We start from the raw sequence: 17567 nt of genomic DNA, 5'->3' as shown, positions 1-17567 counted from the left end.
AATAAAGAAAGCATTTTAAAAAGATGTTCACAGGCATTGAAAATGATGGGCCTTCTGAAAAAAAAATCACATACCACAGCACATAGTATGCGCTCAATAAATGTCAAAAATAGTATTTAGTATGTCATGTTATAATGAAGTGTTACTGAATATGTAATTTATGAAAAATGTATCACTCACATTTCTGGAGGCTGGGAAGCCTCACCTCCAGGCATCAGCAGATATGATGCAAGGGTCCCATTCCTTGTAAATCGTACCTGCTAGCTGTGTCCTCACATGGTACAACAGGCGACTAAGATCCCTTAAAACTCTTTATAAGGGCATTAATCCCACTCGTGAGGGCAAAGGGGTACCAACTTACTGATGGTGGAAAAGGCTTTTAGCCTTTGTACACTGATGGATCCATTTTTCTAATTTGTGTTGAGCTGATCTCTAAGACTTTTCTTGTGTTAACACTTAAGAATGTGACAAGAAATAACATAAATGATAATAAAATACATCTGTAGCACTTAATACATGCCAGGAATTACATGAAACACTTTGTTTGTACCATTTCATTTAACTCTTATCTCAGGTGGAATTTTTAATATTTACAAACAAGAAAAAGTAAGCATTAGAGAACTTGAAAGAGTTGTAGAATTTCTTTCACAGAACATTTACTCTGCCAGTCTAGCAAATTAACTGACACCAATTCACATTGTACAACTAAACTGTGGATAAATGACCAACTCTGAATACCTATTAGTCTTTGCAGATACGGTTTCCTCCAGCAAAGCTGTGTGCTTACCAAAAGTTAACTGTCAGTTCATGAACTTGTTTTTCCTAGCTATACCTATCCCGCAATGATGACATGTAATAAAAATGTATAACCCCATAAAACATAAAGAATATACTCTAATAACTTGATAGGATGCTTTGAGCAGAGAAGGCGAATCACAAAAAAAATACTGCTGAATTTAGGCTAGAAATCCTGAAGTTCTACAAGGGTTCTATATTTATAATGGCTCTTGTGTATCTTTATTTCATTTTAAAAAGAACCAAATTCTGGGGATGTAGCTCAGCAGCACATGTCTGCCTGGCAAGCCCCAGGTCAGGAGTTCAATTCCTATATGAAAAAACAAACAAACAAACAAAAACAAATACAAAAGAACCAAATAGAAAGTATTCTTAAAGAATGCATCATGAATAGAACTGTTTTGCAAGAAAAGCAGTAGAGTCCTACAACCAGAAGACTCACACACTAAAACCAAGAAAGAACCAAACTCATCAAATAAAGGTGTGCGGTATTTATTTTAGTAAGAGGTTTATGGCATGCAAGTTATCCCTCCCAGGAGATCAGGCTATTACATGTAACAAACATATTTAAAACAGTTTCGTTAAGTTTTGACACTCAAGACTATGGAGTAAGGCCCAGAAAGTTCTTCCTGGCTCTCTGTATCATTTTCTTTCCCTTCCCCACTAACATCTGTTTGGCCATCTTCAGGCAACCAATTACCTGCTACTACAAATGCATTGGATTTTCTAAAGCTTTTCATAAATGGAATGGTATATAGCATGTGACTTTTCCCACTGATAGCTTATTTCACTGGTGTGATTATTTTGTCATTTACCTGTTATTACACATATTATGAGTTTGTTCTTTTTATTGCTTAGCATTCTACATTGTATACATTAAAATTCTGTTCATCTGCTGATGGACACTTCGGGTTGTTTCTGTTTGTAGTACAAATAAAGCTGCTATAAACATTCATAAACGAGACTCTACAGATATTTTTCATTTCTCTAGAGTAAACTGTACATGAGTGAAAAGGCTAGAACACAGCATAGATATATATAACTTTTGAAGAAAATGGAATTGCCATCAATAACTATTTAAATCAAATAACTATGCTAGTCTGTAGCCAAATAATAACAGAAAATATAGGTTAAACTGAAGAAAACTTGTGGTTACTCCACAATACCATGGTTAGCTGGCTGAGTACCAAAACCACATTTTGAACAGGTTGAGGGAATCCATATTTAATTTCTACCCAGCCATTAATTACACAATCAGGTTTAGGTTCAGTTCTCTGGGTCTAAAGTTTAGCCCTAAATTACAAGAATCAATGCAATTTTTGTTTTTAAAGTCTATGTAATTCAAGCTGGCCTTAAACTCACTACATCACCCAAGCTGGCCTTAAAATTATGGCAGTCCTCCTGCCTCAGCCTCTTGAGTGGTAACATTACAGGTTTGTGCCACCACGCCTGGCTGAGTCAATGCAACTTAACATAATGTGAGTATAATAAAAGTACAGCCCTTGCCCTAAATTACAGCATCATTAAGTTCCATCATGGTCATGACTATGACTTTTGTGCTTTCAGCATTACTGAGTCTATCAGGAATGCAATTAAACAGTTTTAAACATGATTTTAAGATAGAACCAAAAGAACATGGCAGATAGATAACAGCAGCTATGGAGGCTCTCGAGTTAGCCAGCTTAGAATCCAGGAATGGTCCGGTGTGAGGAGTCCTAAGCAAGGGGAGATACACCCTGCTGACCCAGGAACGAACTAAGCTGAGAGAAGCCAACTGGAAATGCAATCCCAGTGCTATAACCAGAACAGATAAAATCTCAGCATTGAAGCTGGAACCCGCACTTCTGGAAGCCGTGATCTGAATTTCCTGCCACCGCTGCTGCACCTGAATCGGCACAAGAGGGACACAGAGGTGAACGGAGTTGAGAGCAGGACTGGCGGGGAGCCCTGCATCAACCTGCGATGAGTGAGAGGAATAGGGACCCCTCCATAGACTAGGAGGCTCCAACAGAGGACATTCTGGGACCGGACAGATTAGCCGGAACAGGACGCTGTAGTGACTTTAGCCACATATTCCCCTCTCAATCGGGATTGGTGGGGAGTGCTTGGCCTGGGTGATGCTGCAGACTAAGACCCAGTAGGCTAGCCCAAACCAGGTCTCAGCACCTGGCAGTGAACCCTAGCAGTGAAGCCTTCAGTAGGTTGACCTGGAGGAGCAGGCCCCGCAGAGGCTGCCCAGGTCTGTGTCTCCCTAGTGCACTGCAGTGGGCAGGAACACCTAGCTGGCGGATTCAAACAAACTATAACCAAAAAAGAAAGAAACTGGGCCTCCAATATATGCTTGTATGGAAGGAACAAAAAGTATGGGAAGAGGGAGCAACAAGAAAGGGTCCTCGGCCCCAATCCTAAGAACACTGACCCAGGAAAGGTAAATGCAGCAGAATGAGGACAGAAAATATGCAATATCAGACACGGCACCAATAGACATAAAGCGGTATCTCCGAAGCCTCATAGACGAGTTCAAAAGTGAAGTATTTAACGACCTAAAGCAAGATATAAGTAGAATAGTTAGAGAAATGCTAAGCACTGCCCAAACAGATGGTGGAATGGAAGAACAGAAAAAAAGGGGAGAATTGTTTGATGGAGAAAACAGACAAAACATAGAATACGAGAAGCAGGTTCAAAGAGATTATGAGGAAACTAAAAATTCTATTGAAAGCTGGCATAACAGCTTGAAAGAAACTAAGGATAGATTATCTGAACTGGAGGACAGATTTGTAATGTGGGAGCATCAAATGAAGAGCTTCTTAAAAATAACAAGAAAACAAACAGCAATAATACAAAGACTAGAAGATGATAAGAGGATCTATAACTTAAGAATTAAGAACATAAAAGAAGAAGTAGGGACACAAACAAATGAACTACAAAGGCTATTTACAGAAATCCAGGAGAATTTCCCTAATTTAGTAAAAGGTAGATACTCAGATGTATGAGGCATATAGGACCCCAGCCACCTACAACCCAAACAGAACACCACCCAGACATGTAATAATCAAAATTCCAGAAATCCAATATAAGAACAATATCAAAAGCCATCAGAGGCAAGAAACAGATCTCTTACAAGGGAACACCCATCAGAATTACAGCAGACTTCTCGGCACAAACCATCAAATCATGTAGAGTGTGGGGGGAAATAATTCAAGCTTTGAAAGATAATAACCTCCAGCTGATTGATATATCCTGCACAACTATCTCTAGAAATTGATGGAAAAACAAGGTGCTTCCAGGATAAAGAGGAACTAGGGGAATTTGCAACCACCAATTCAACTCTATAGAGAATACTGCAGGACATTCTAAAAAAGAAAAATACCAAGATTCCAGAAATAGTGGCAGACAGACCACAATGAATGGAGCAGAAAACAAAATGAAGACAAACTGACAACTAATGACAGAAAAAGAGCTCAACAGAAATGAGGCAGAGAAGGTTGGATGGTAGGAACAGCTGTTTTGGAGTAAACAAGACATCGTAATAGCTAGTGCTGATTTAATATCATCTTGTTTTGAAGTCCCATCAAGCTTTTGTTGTTCTGTCTCCATCAGTCTTAACATGTTGTATCTTACTAGATTTTATTATATGTGATAATATAAACAAAAACTTTCATAGACAAGGAGATTATACAGAAACCATTGTTCATTTTCTGTTAGTTGGTTCTAAATACCCTGTAATACTGTCATTCTCTTGAATGGTTTTACATTGTCTTGATATGTTTGATGCTACAGTATACGAAGTTATACTCAAAGATTTCAAGGAGAGAGACACTATGGTTAACTACTTTTATGTGGGGATATCTGGTAGTAAAATACTATTTTGCTTAAATGGTTATGTTTTGCTGTTATGTCCTCTTTTATCTCAATCTCCTTTTTTATCTTAATTAAGGGAATAAAAAATAGGGTATATTATAGTAACCCACTTTGATTTCCTATTAACTTGACTTGAAACCCTGTATTGCTCTCACCATCTTGTTTTGACTGATTTTCCTCTATTGTGTTTTGCTTGATAGTACCAAGTTGGAGAATATAGGCAACAACTGTGACAAGAAGAAGACAATAAGATTCATTATGACGCCCATTCTGGTTTGACTATTATCTTCTTTTGAAATCCTGTAATGTCTCCAATGTTTTGGTTTTATTGGTTTTATTCTTTACTGTTTTGTTCAATTTTATTATAACTGATGATATAGGCAATTCTTTTTAAGGTAGCAAGAGGCATTATGGTAACCATTGTTGATCACCTTGTTTTTTGTTTTTACAGTATGTTTTATGTCCATCCTTTTGATTTGACTAACTCTTTTGTTATGTTACATTTGGTTTTATTCTCTTCAAAAAAAAGTAGTAAGAACTGTGGGAGTAATAAAACCCAAAATGTGCAATTTTCATTGTACAAAAGAGAGGAAAAGAAAGTGCTCTAAAGGATATAACTGCATGTATACTTAAGTGTATAAGATAGATAACCATATTACTGAGTTTTGTTGGATCACTGAATGGAACTGTTTGCAGTCTCACTGTTTGAATGTCTACTTTATATGCTTTAATTTTGTAACTTGAACAACTATTTCTAAGATGACAATATGTAATCTATTAACTAGTGATTTCCTACTGTTTTTTCTGAAATTCTGTGTAACTTGTACCCTGTTTTTTTTTTCTCCTTCAGACAGCACCAAAAATTAATAAAATGTTATCAGTCTACTGAGCATGGCATTCATCACCAAGAAATTGGGCTATGGACCAGTGTAAATGAGGATAAATGCAACCAGTGCTGTTCTCTGAAATCCAAGCAAAAGACCAAGTGCTTTATTTATTTTTACTGGTTCTCAGGCTTAGCAACAACCAACCCAGCTTTCATAATTCCTGTAACACTAAAGGTTCCCATTAGAAGAAAAATACAGCTCAATACACATTCATATTTCAAGTACTGTATCTGTCTATACAGGACCCTATCATCTTCAAAGATACTTCACTCACTAGGCCCCCAGTGTGGCAATCTAAGAATTAGGAAAGAATGAAAGCACAAGAGAAGCCTTTTGCTTCATTTCCAAATTTAATCCTTTACTGAACTTTGCACATAAGTATAATATTTTCTTCCATTAAACTTAATTTCTATCACTTAACTTTGTTTCCCTTACTTCAAAAAAGAACTGTACTTTAAATTGTAATAAAATGTTGATGTAAGTTACATTAGTGGAAATCACAATATCCCAAGTCCTCTTTAAGCCTCAGGACAAAGTAAAACTTATGCCTTAGAACCAGTAAGCCAGGTTTTGAATCTTCTGGCAGACTGGAGACTTCTACTCTTGTTGCCACATCTTGTCCCATATGCTAACACATCTGTGAATTTCAGTCCATTGGCTGAAATGATGATGAAATCAAGGGGCCAAAGAGATCAGCAGGATAAGCAATGTACTTGGTAATACTGCCTCAATGATGAAGAAGTGTAATTACTCAGTTTTCACTCTGCTCATAACAAAATTACACGCAATCCAGTCATTTCATTATGAATACTGTTACATGACTAAGAATCAAAGAAAATATCTGTAGAACAAGATAATCTACTATCATAACTACAGTCAGATCAAGGTGGTCTTGTGACGCAGGCCCACAATCCCAGTACTCTGGTTGACAAGGACAGAAAGACTGCGAATTCAAGCCCAGCCTCAGCAGTGTAGTGACTTCCTGAGACACTGTCTGAAAAATAAAAGTAAAAACCAGGCTGCAGATGTAGCTTCAATAAAAGGGCCCTGGGTTACGCCATAGTGCCCCCTTCCCAAAAACAAATTTCAGCATTGCAGAAGTTTATTATGCATACAAAAGGACAGTCTTGCAAACTGGGAGACCGCAGTCCAAACTTGTGAGGAAGGCTTCTCAAAATAGCAACGCCTTTCATAAAGCATAAAGAAGTATTTTGTGCTCTGTTGTTACTGCTTGTTATATAGTAACATTCTTTTTAAGGCAAAAAGACAGCTTTTAAGCTTATTAATCTATTACTCAATGTTTTAATTTCATGGAATCATACTGTCAAGGACATAAAGCTTTTCTTTTGTGGTTCATTTATTACAGCATTTGGGGGAAATCGGGATGACTTTAAGATTTGGCAATGTTCCTGTGAGCGATTGGCCCTGGGGGGTCTATCAAAACTCTGGCCTCCATTTTTATTTCTCTGTAACATTCACTATTCAATAGAAAATACTGACTTTGGACTACTGGGGCAAAGGAAGAGAAAAAGATTCATGACTTGCAAGCAGCACAGCTCATCGTTTTGATTAGCTGCAACAGTGACAGTGAAATAGGTTCTGAAAAGCATTTCTACCATCTTTTCTGACAAGACAATTGCGTTTCTCAAAAAATGGTAATGCACTCAAAAGAACACAATGTTAGCTTCTGAAACTTTATTTTTAGTACATACATTTCATGAACAGAAAGCCTCTAACCCCACACACAATTCCATAACCAAATGTTTTAATTTCATCAACATTCCTCAACTATTTACACTGTCTTCCCTCAACAAAAGTGCAATCCGAGACATCTTGACAAGAAATCTTTACCAAAAAAAATTTTAAAAGAAATCTTTACCAGTAACAATATATTTTTGAGCTGTTTTTAATGGTGTTCATCCATTTTACTTTCTTACCATTATCTGGAATAACAATAAAGTCAACAGGACGTGGAAATGAACTTAGTTAGGCAAACACCCTACTGTAAGAACCAAAACACTAAAGAGCACTTTCTTCTCATCTCTTCTTCAACCTCCAACTAAAATTACTTAACATCTGTGACCAGGAAACTAAACAGAAAAGGAAAAACTGGGAATTACCAACCCAGGTACAAAAGACCAACTGAATAGTAAGCATTGGTCTTGCAATACTAAATGAAAAAATTTCAGCACATTAGCTTTGTTAGTTTCATCATTTAAACATCTAGTAATACTTTTTCCTGATGAGCTGATTTTTGCCAAAATGTGAAAATTTCTTTTATCCAGAAAATACTGTCTTATAAAAACTGAAAGGCAAAGGATATTTTGGGACAATCCTTTGTAAATAAAACAGGACAATTGAACCACCCCTCAATTTCATGCCATGTCTATCTTTAAAGTATAAACACAGTAAATCCATGCTTCAGATGTAACCACAAGAAAATGGAGAACTAAGATGGCCTGAAGAAAAAATGACTTATTATAATTGTCTTCTCTCTACACTATAGCAGGTTAATTGTGTCTGTTCAAGGTATGCAACTCTTACAAATAATGATTTAAAAATGTTAGACTGGATTAAAAATCACTGAAATTATTAGTCACTCAAGACTGCTTCATGTTATTGAACACTATTAGAAAACAAAATCTCTTGGATAACTGATATCCTTTAATACCCTAACAAGGACAAAAACAATAATCTTTCTTGACAAATTCCAATTATGATCAAGGTGCTCAGGACAAGCATGGAGAAACTATGAAAATCAGCATATTATAATGTTGCATATTTAATTGTATTTTATTCTCCAATCAGCCAAACTGTCCCTTTTAGATAAAAATACAATGCCTTGAAAGACTGTGTGATACCCATGCCTCTCCTTTATCTGCATACATCTACAGAATCTTCACTGCATCATCAAAATAACTTACCAAAGCAAATTTCACTCAATTATAGTGAAACCTCATCATACTTACTTTTCAATCTAAGGGAAGAATATAGAATGCGGCATAGACTAACCCCACAGTGATTTTACCCTGAAGAGCTTGCTGAATTCAACAGGCAGGTTAATTGTAAGCTTCCAAACAATATGCAGGTTTCACTAGAAATATGTAGGTGGCCTGAAGAACAGTAATACAAATATTTTACTGCTAATGCTAAACTCAGAAATAAAATTCAAATGGTTCTCTGAAAACAAGAGAAACTTACCAATTTATAAACTTAGATAAAAGAATCAATAAAGAAACAGTTGATTCACAATTACAATTTTGTGTATCAATGACAAATTTCTAAGGGCTATTTTCTATAGGCCTCTTGTAGCTGCATTAAACACTGCCTGACCAGTAATGATTTTCTGTTTCAACATAGGCATTTTGAGCTCCCCCTTCAATGTGGAATATTTTTGAAATCCAATACCCAATCAGATCAGCACAAGTAACAATCAAAGTGACAGGTGAAGAATATTAGTTGATGCATTTTGTTTGCAATGCTGCATTATTTCAAACATAACCACATAGTAAAAATGAAACTGAAGTACAATAATGTCTAAAAGGAAAAATTACACTGAGAAAAAAGTTATGCACCAAATGAACAGTGTAAAATATTCACATCAACGTCAAATTAGGCTATTCATAGAATGATTTTTAGTAACCTTTTAGCATGTACATGTAACATACTTTAAACAAATTCATTTGTGAGACTCTAATTTCAATTCTACAAAAGATGGGGTATCAATGTATTAGTCTAATGGATAGAAGGTAGTATTTAGAATGCTTAATACTCTAATGAAGTTCTGTGATTTTTTTTTTAAGCCAACAAGGTTTCATGAGGATCTTTAGAATGACTGTTTTTTTAAAGCCCACTGTTAAGAATTCCAACAGTGGTATTTCCAAAATGACACATACAGCACTTTAAAAAGAAATGCTAAAATTATTATTTCTTTCATCATTCTCTCAAACAATTCTTCCCTTCCTCAGCTCAACTCTGATTTTGCAAACTCAGTACCAAATGGGTTAGACATAGCTACAAGGCATTATAAGGAAGATATGTGTGGCACAACTGGTCCTGAAGTTCACCAGTTAGGTTCTATGGCTGTGAGAGTCACCTGTGGGAAGGATCTGATACCAAAAAGCACTTCCCAAGTGCAATCTGCAGATATCATCACCCAAAAACACACTCTGCATGGATTCTCATTAAGAGCTACTCTGACCAACTTCACAGAGTAACTCAAACAACAGAGTTCTGCTGCTTTTTTGCCCTCTCAATTTCGAATGCATCACTTCCAAATTTATTTCACATATTCTGTTATAGGTCAGCTTAGCTAAAAATGTTTGCAACACCAATAACTTTCCTATCTTCTACTTTCAATATTATTTTCAGTATGAAAACTGTTAAATTACAACACTGAAAGAAAAGAATACTCATGTCCACTTTCCAGTCAGCTGTAAGTGTAAACTGCATGTCAATGTGTACTGCAGAACACTAAGCCGAGACAGCCCAATTTACTATTAGCTCTCCAGGCTCAGGCTTACATTCACTTGTCACATATCTTGCCTATGGCCCACAGAAGATCTAAAAGTGGGTCTTCAGAAAGTCAATGTTTTACTGAGCACTCCTCCTCTCTACTTCTTCTATGCGTTTAGTTCATAGCCACATAATCCCTTTCCTAGTTCACTCCATCCTCCCCACCACTCTAAAGCTGCATCAGAGACTCCTGGTGAGAATGAACCCTACTCACACTCACAGTTACTCACCTGGCGGCGCTGGTCCTGATCACAGACTAACACAGGGGAATCAAGACAGGGGAAAGGGCAGTCCCATTTTAGTGGCATACATATACAGAGTAACTCTGCTTTAAATTAGAAAAGAAATTAACGTCACAGAATGTTTCCCTATAAAAGATATGTAATAAAGTAATATCAATAAAATAGCTATTACTAAAGCAAAGCTTTCATCAATAAGCTTCAAGAACTTTGAAGGAGGAGAATGGCTTCACGAAATGGTAGTCCAGGTTCCCACAGTGTGGACACTGCTGGACGTTGCTGTACTCAGAGAAGTACTGCATCCCAATCCGCACATCAATCACGGGCTTCCCACAGTGCTTGCAGTTCAGGCGGGCCTGGAAGAAACAGACACGTAAGCCACTGTTTGGCTCTACAATACTTGTCAAAGTCATCCAAACCAAAAGGCTGAGAACTGCTTGACAGTTCAATCATCTCTTATTACCAAAAACAGGGTATGCAAGTCAAATGTTCGTCCTCATCAGTCTGACAGATTAGTAACTTCAATTTTTCTCTTACTAGAGGCAATGCTAGTCCTGTCACTTACTAGTAAGAATAAAATTCTAATCTAGTACCACTTAAACTTTGCGGCCAAAGTTTCCTTAACAGCAGACAACCCACAACCTAAATTTTAAAAGTGTGGTTTAAACTATCTTCCCCCACCTACATTTGCATGATATTTTTTTGAAGTCAGAGTTTATTTCAAAAAGTTCATATGCATTTTCATTTTACTCTGTATGACAATGTTTTTTCTTCTGATGTAAAAATTAAATTTCCTTCAAATACCAAAGTAAAATGGGCAACCCAGGCAGACGTGCTATTTTTCCTGAGGCTTCTGGTTCCCACTAGCACATTATCTTCATTCATGCCAGATTCTTCTAGCAGTACAATTCTATCCCCTTTCAGCAACAGTTTCCAGAGTGATGTGAATACAAAGAAATTATAAATAAACAGACGCTAAATTTCAATTCGTTCTGAAGTACTAACAATATATAATCTCAACTTGTCTTCAAAACACTCCTGTGAAGTAGGTAGTATTATCCCAAATTCAGCTGACGAAACTGGCACTATGGCGCAGAAAGAAAACAACAAAAATTCTGTATATTAAAAAAACATGAGCCAGGAGCACACTGCCTGCCTGGCAAGTGTGAAGTCATCGAGTTCAAGCCCTGATACCAAAAAAAAGAAAGTAAAACTTTCTTCTTCCTTTTAAGTCCTAAGTTTTTATTAGAAATTTAGTATGTTAATTATACAAAATACGAGAAAATGTATGCAAGCAAAAAGAAAACTAACTCAGAATCCTGCCACCCCAAACTTCCGGGCCAACTGATAATAGGTTAGTAAACCATTTATATGCTTACTTAGGGTTAGGGTTAGGGTTAGGGCACGGTATAGTGTCATTTTATAACTTTTTTTTTAACAGATGGGAAATATTCCACATATAATGGTAAATTATTTTACAATATTCCGTGTAATAACAGCATAACATTCCATCACAATTTAGTAACTCAGCAATCTCTGCTGGAGTTCAGAGGTCTTCCTGAATTTCTTCTGGGTTCTCAGAAGCATCTTCTACTAGTTCTCACACCTCCCTCAAATAACCATGAAGCAGCCTTTAACTCCTTTACATTCACTTAGGGACCGAAGCCCAATGCACACACTGCTTCTGTGGTGGAGTTAATACCAACCTGACAACAGGGAGAGGCGGCCAGGATGTCGTAGGTATACATTGTGCCCAACTGATGCCAGCTGCCATCCCACCGTGACTTACACTTGATGCAGATGATTTTGTGAACCCCTTCTAGGCAGTCCACACACACTGCGTACAGATGCATGAGCCTCCCTGCGTACAGAAGACAACAGCTGAGAGTGGCTGTCATGAAAATCATATTTCATCTCCACGGGACAGTCTACAATGCTTTGTCTGCCAATTATAAGCAACTATTTTATCATTTAGAAAACTACAGAAAGCAGACACTAGTTAACACACATCCCCAAGCTAATCATGAATTACTATTATCAACAAGACACTGACTTTAAGTTGAAGCTTATTAAAAAGAAATGCTTGTTCCAATCCACTTTACAAAGAGTACTGACAGATTTATGTAATATGCCCATCCACAACCAAATAACAAAGCCACACATGTTCAAAACCAGCCAGTAATCTGACACTCGTTCAGAAATCTGTGTGACCCATGGAAAGGGGAACCAACATAGATCTCACCCACAAGTCTCATCATGAAAAAGTTGAAAGTCTCTCTTGGAATCACTAGCCTAGAAGTAGACCATAGCCAGAATACTGCACTAAATGTTCTAGTCCCCCAAAATGCTCAGCTCTCACATTTAATTTAGGAACCAGAATTATACCTTATATAAGTGGTTTGTTAACAAGTTCAACATTTTATTTACTAGGTTCTTAAAAGTTACAACCTTTTTCTTCTGTTACTTATCAATGTCTTAACACTTATAAAGGTTAGATGTCATCCTGATTTATAAGGAAGGGTTAGGTTTCAAATAACAGGGAAACAGAATGTCCAGGATTTGCCTGGGGAACATATAGAAGCAGCACTGCAGACTTCTATGTGGGCATAAAAGCTTCAATGTGTCAAACTCAGTAACATCAGAACAAATGCTCCAAAGGAGCTTTGGGTTTCACAATATGCTGCTGTAAGTCTGACCGTGAGTCTTCACTGTTCAGTGGTAACCAAACTACTCCTGCAAAGGCACTTTCTTTAAAAGAAACCCTTTTATTATATTTGTATGACTCGATCTTTGAGGGAAGAAAGCACATCTTACTCTCTTTGTAGAGTCAGTGTGTCCACACAACCTCTAGAAAGTAGAAAACACTCGTGGAAAGGGTGGAATATGCTAACAGCCAAATACAACTTCAGGGCTGCTATGCCCAGAACAGGAGGCAGATAGCTTCCTGGAATACGACCTCCCTCTGCCGTAGGACACTGAAAATAAGATCTCACATGCCACTGCCACTCTGAATGGCCTGGTGCCTCGTCAAAAAACCAGTTCAGGTATGTAGGAGCCAGTCTCTGGTCTTCCCCACAGACCTACTCACTGCAATTCTAGAGCATCTCATGTTACACTGCGCTGCTAGAAGGGAGAGCAGCAGTGAAGATTAAGTTTGGTAAAAGGGACCAGGAGGATAAAGGCAACAACTTTTTACTGAGTGCTTACTTAGGGTCTGCACTGGGCTGCTGAGTTGAATCATTCCATTTAACTCTATCTCAACTCCAGAAAGCAGGCAGGATGGTTAGTCCTTCATTGGAGACAGGAAACCAAAGCTTAGGGTTTGAGCAGCCTGCCCAAGTTCACAAAGAAAATGAGTAGCAATTTACACTCAAATTCACATCTGACTTGTTAATCTACAGATAAATCTTGGAAGACCTGCTCCATACTTAGTCTCTGGATTTGTTTTCCGTTCCTATTATACATGGTACTAAGTACAGAGAATTTTGAATTTCTAAACCCTAGGACAAGATTTTGTGAGTTCAAACAAAAAGCGGGCCTCCTAAGAGAATAATCACTTGCTCAGATTGGTAAAGATGTTCAATAAAATCTTCCTAATTAGAAAATTTTAATGTATTAGTTAAGCAAAATATATTCTCAGAGGAAGAGTTTCAGAACAGAAGCTGGAGGTGAAACAGGAGGAGGTCACAGAGATGTAAAGGGCAGGGAAAGGGATTAACAAGCCACGGAGTCCACACTGGAAACAGACAGCGTTTTGCAGCATATAATCAACTGCACATGGACTCCTGTGTCCTGGAATGCAGTCTTCCTACTGGAGTTGAAAATGCTTTAAAGAAGGCATGGTCAGGACTCTGTGATGGAAGAAATAATCTGCCCAAGTTTGCTATAAGCAAGATCACCCAATCTTCTGTGGAATGCAGCAACGAAAACACTATTACATGACCAAGTCCTCACCAGTGGCACTGATGATGTCTCTGGTCCATCATTAGATACCCTCATCTTCAGATTTTAATTCTCGGTACTTTTGTGATATACACCTAACACAGCCATTATCTAGTTGTGAATGCTTACATATTTATGTATGTACACAGATACAAGCATCCTGGGTCCATCTAATTTTTACCTTTTTCTTCATCCACTTCAATAGGTAGCCTCAAGATTTGTCATATCTTCTTATTTTGCTTTCTATTTTCTCCTCATGCAAGAATTCTTCTACTTTTATAACCGAATCACCACAACAAAATAAACTCTCCAGTGTTCATTCCAATTGTTTTTTTCAAACAGTGTTTCTGACATCTCCACACACGTCTCAACGCCTCTTCTAACCCATACACAAATGTCATCATCTTTCCCCTAAACTTCTCTAATCCCCTGACACCACAGCTTACCTGGTGTGGTGCCAAAGTTTGCCAAAAGAGACTCTGCATCCTCAACATTGAGAGATCCATAAATCTATCATTTTCCTTTCCAATACTCTATTGCACACATCCAGGCCTTTCAATTCCCTCTCCTCTGTCACTAAGAGGCAGTCTCTCAGATTCTTGTGTACAGACTAGAGAAACAAAGTTGTAAGTGTTTCTAGGTCCCAACCTTTTCAAACAACTTTTGGGAAATGTTTCTGTGTGCTTTTAAAAAAAAGTTTAAAACCCTTCAATTCAGAAGGAGTGTCCCCAAGTCCACACTCCATGAATGGTTCTTTTTCTATCTCCTAATCATAACCTATTCTTTTCCTTTCAAACACCATTCCTTTATGTAAGCTGCTCCATTATCTCACAACCAAGAACCAGTGTGACTGGACCCTCTGCTTTTCAAAGTCCAGCCCACCTGCTTACATGTGCCTCCTCTGACCAACCAAGCCAAAGTGGATCCTTTCTCCTTGAAAATTATAGAACAATTAATATACATAATCTCTATATGTTACTAATTGCACACATAGTGTTACACACAGCCTTAGGCCTGATAAAATTACACTGTATAAAAGCATCTTAAGTGCATCTTAGGAAATAAATTTAAGACAGGCAAGAACTGAAATTACCCAGCACACGTATGCTATCAGTTCAGTTTGACTAAAAATGTAATGAGTCAAAGAACTTGTCCATCACAATTAGAAAAAAGAATACTATTCTCACTTACCCTGTCCCCAAGGACTCTCACTCATTCTCACAAAGAATGGTTCAAGTTTTTAAATGGAGACGTTAAAGTATTTACACTCATTTCCTTCTAAAATTACCAATGAACAGGATAAACAAGAAACACAAACTCCATACTCCATGAGACAACTGAAGTACCTGCAATGCTGGACCAAAATATAAGGTCCGAAAGTAAACACAGTGGGTTAGCACTGAAACTGAACAAGGACGGAATGCACAAGGAAATAGTGGGTGCAGCAAGTTACAAACAACCACAACGTTTATACGTCTTTCTTCAGGATGCAGAGTATGGGAGCAGCCTGGGGACCTTGGCTTCAGGACTTATGTCAGTGAAGACCTCAAAGGGTGATGAAATCATCTCAGCTTCCACCTCCAGAGAGACCGTGCAGCTTCCGCTCTCACCTGGAAACTGAGAACGTCACCTGAGAAAGCCCAAGCAGGAGGATCTTCACGAACTATTTGGACCACGTAAATTAATACAGATACTGTGGAAAACAGTAAGGAGGTCTCTCAAAAAATTAAAACTTCACTGATTACCGATAACAACAAAACATTCGATACTCTGTGTAAAAAACAACTAAAATTAGAACTACCGCAGGATCCAACAATCCCATTCCTGGGTATAAACTCAAAGGAACCAAAATCAGTGTGCCAAAGAGACATCTGTACACTTCTACTCTGCAGCAATCTTCCCAACAGTTAAGAAACAGAATCAACCTAAGTATCCACCAACAGATGAACAAATAAAGAAAACGTGCTGCATTTTCATACACGATGGAATATGAGTCCTCCATAAAAAAGGTTGAAATCCTGCCATTTGTGGCAATATGGATGAAGCTGGAAGATATTATGTTAAGTGAAATAAGCCAGATACAGAAAGACAGGTACCACATAACATTCACTTTTACAATCCAAAAACAAGCTGATTTCACTGAAGGGCAGTAGCATAGTGGTTATCCAAGGCTGGGAAGGAGAGAAACAAAGAGAATGGGAGGTTAAAAGGTACAAAATTACAGTTAGGAGGGTAAGTTCAGGTGTATTGCACAGTAGAGTGATTAGAGTTAGTAGTATTACATAATATGGTATTTCTCAAAATGAAGAGAGGATTTTGACTACTACCATGAAGAAATGGTAACTGCACAAGGTGACAGCTATTCTAAACATCTGTTGAGCATTACACAACATATACATATCAAGAATCATACTGCACCCTCTAAACGTACAACTATTATGTGCTGATTAAAAATTGTAAGAAGTCCAAACTAGGCTATTGGAAAATGAAAGACAAGGAACACCATGAGACATTCCAGCTGAATCCCCGAGACTACCAGTCCATCAATGTTACATGTGTATGTGGAGCCATCTTGACCAATCAACCACAGAACTGGCAGAAGTACTTACACCATCACTGCATTTATGTTCTTGGACGTTCTACTTTATAATAAAGGCCTTAAAAATATGAGGGATTAGGCAAAACTTGCAAAATGAATGAGACTTTGACTCAGTCTCTTTTCTTGCTCAGACAGATAGCAAGAAATTGCATTCATTAAATACAAACAGGATGCTACTACCAGTTGCTTCCTTGACAGAGGATTAACATATAAATAACTAAAAAAAAAAAAACCTAAAATAATAAGACAACCAAATCAGTAAGACATTTCCCAAAAGAAGCACAAATGGCCAAATGCATATTAAAAAATGTTCAACATCTTTAGTTATGAGAGAAATGCAAATCAAAACTTCAATGAGATTCCTCCTACCAATCAGAATGGCTAACACCAAAAATACCAAAAAAAGTATGAATGAATGAATAAGTGATGGGAAAGAGAGAAAAAGGAACCCTTCTACAATGCTTGTAGTTGTGGTGGTAATATAAATTAGCACAGCCACTCTAGAAATCAATACAAAGGCCCCTTAACATATTTAAAAATAGAATTACCATGTGACCCAGCCTATACTACTCCTTGACATATACCTGAAGAAACTGAAGTCAGCACATTACAGGAATGTCTATATAATCATGTTTACTACAGCATAATTCACAAAAATCAAGACATGGAACTAGCCATAACAAAAGAATGGATAAATAAAATGTGGTATATATACACAATGATGTATTA

General features: G+C 37.4%; 1 protein-coding gene across 2 annotated transcripts in view; it reads right to left on the bottom strand.

Annotated features, from left to right (window-relative positions):
* Nucleotides 1-7223: 7223 nt before the first annotated feature.
* Heca (hdc homolog, cell cycle regulator) overlaps nt 7224-17567 on the bottom strand; it is a 42619-nt gene continuing 32275 nt past the window's right edge. Inside the window, exons 3-4 of one of the 2 annotated variants that reach the window (XM_063233381.1) lie at nt 12004-12158; nt 7224-10653 (exon numbers count right to left, since the gene is read on the bottom strand). In XM_063233381.1, coding sequence (XP_063089451.1) covers nt 10489-10653; nt 12004-12158 — 320 coding nt within the window. In that variant the 3' untranslated portion in view covers nt 7224-10488. The remainder of the gene's footprint in view (nt 10654-12003; nt 12159-17567) is intronic. The other variant, XM_063233382.1, reaches the window with a different exon arrangement.

The sequence above is a fragment of the Cavia porcellus genome, unplaced genomic scaffold (genome assembly GCF_034190915.1).
Source record: "Cavia porcellus strain 051 isolate PalLab524CR breed Dunkin Hartley unplaced genomic scaffold, mCavPor4.1 scaffold_22, whole genome shotgun sequence".
In the NCBI taxonomy this organism is placed as follows: Eukaryota; Metazoa; Chordata; class Mammalia; order Rodentia; family Caviidae; genus Cavia; species Cavia porcellus.
This window is presented reverse-complemented; position numbering and strand designations above follow the sequence as displayed.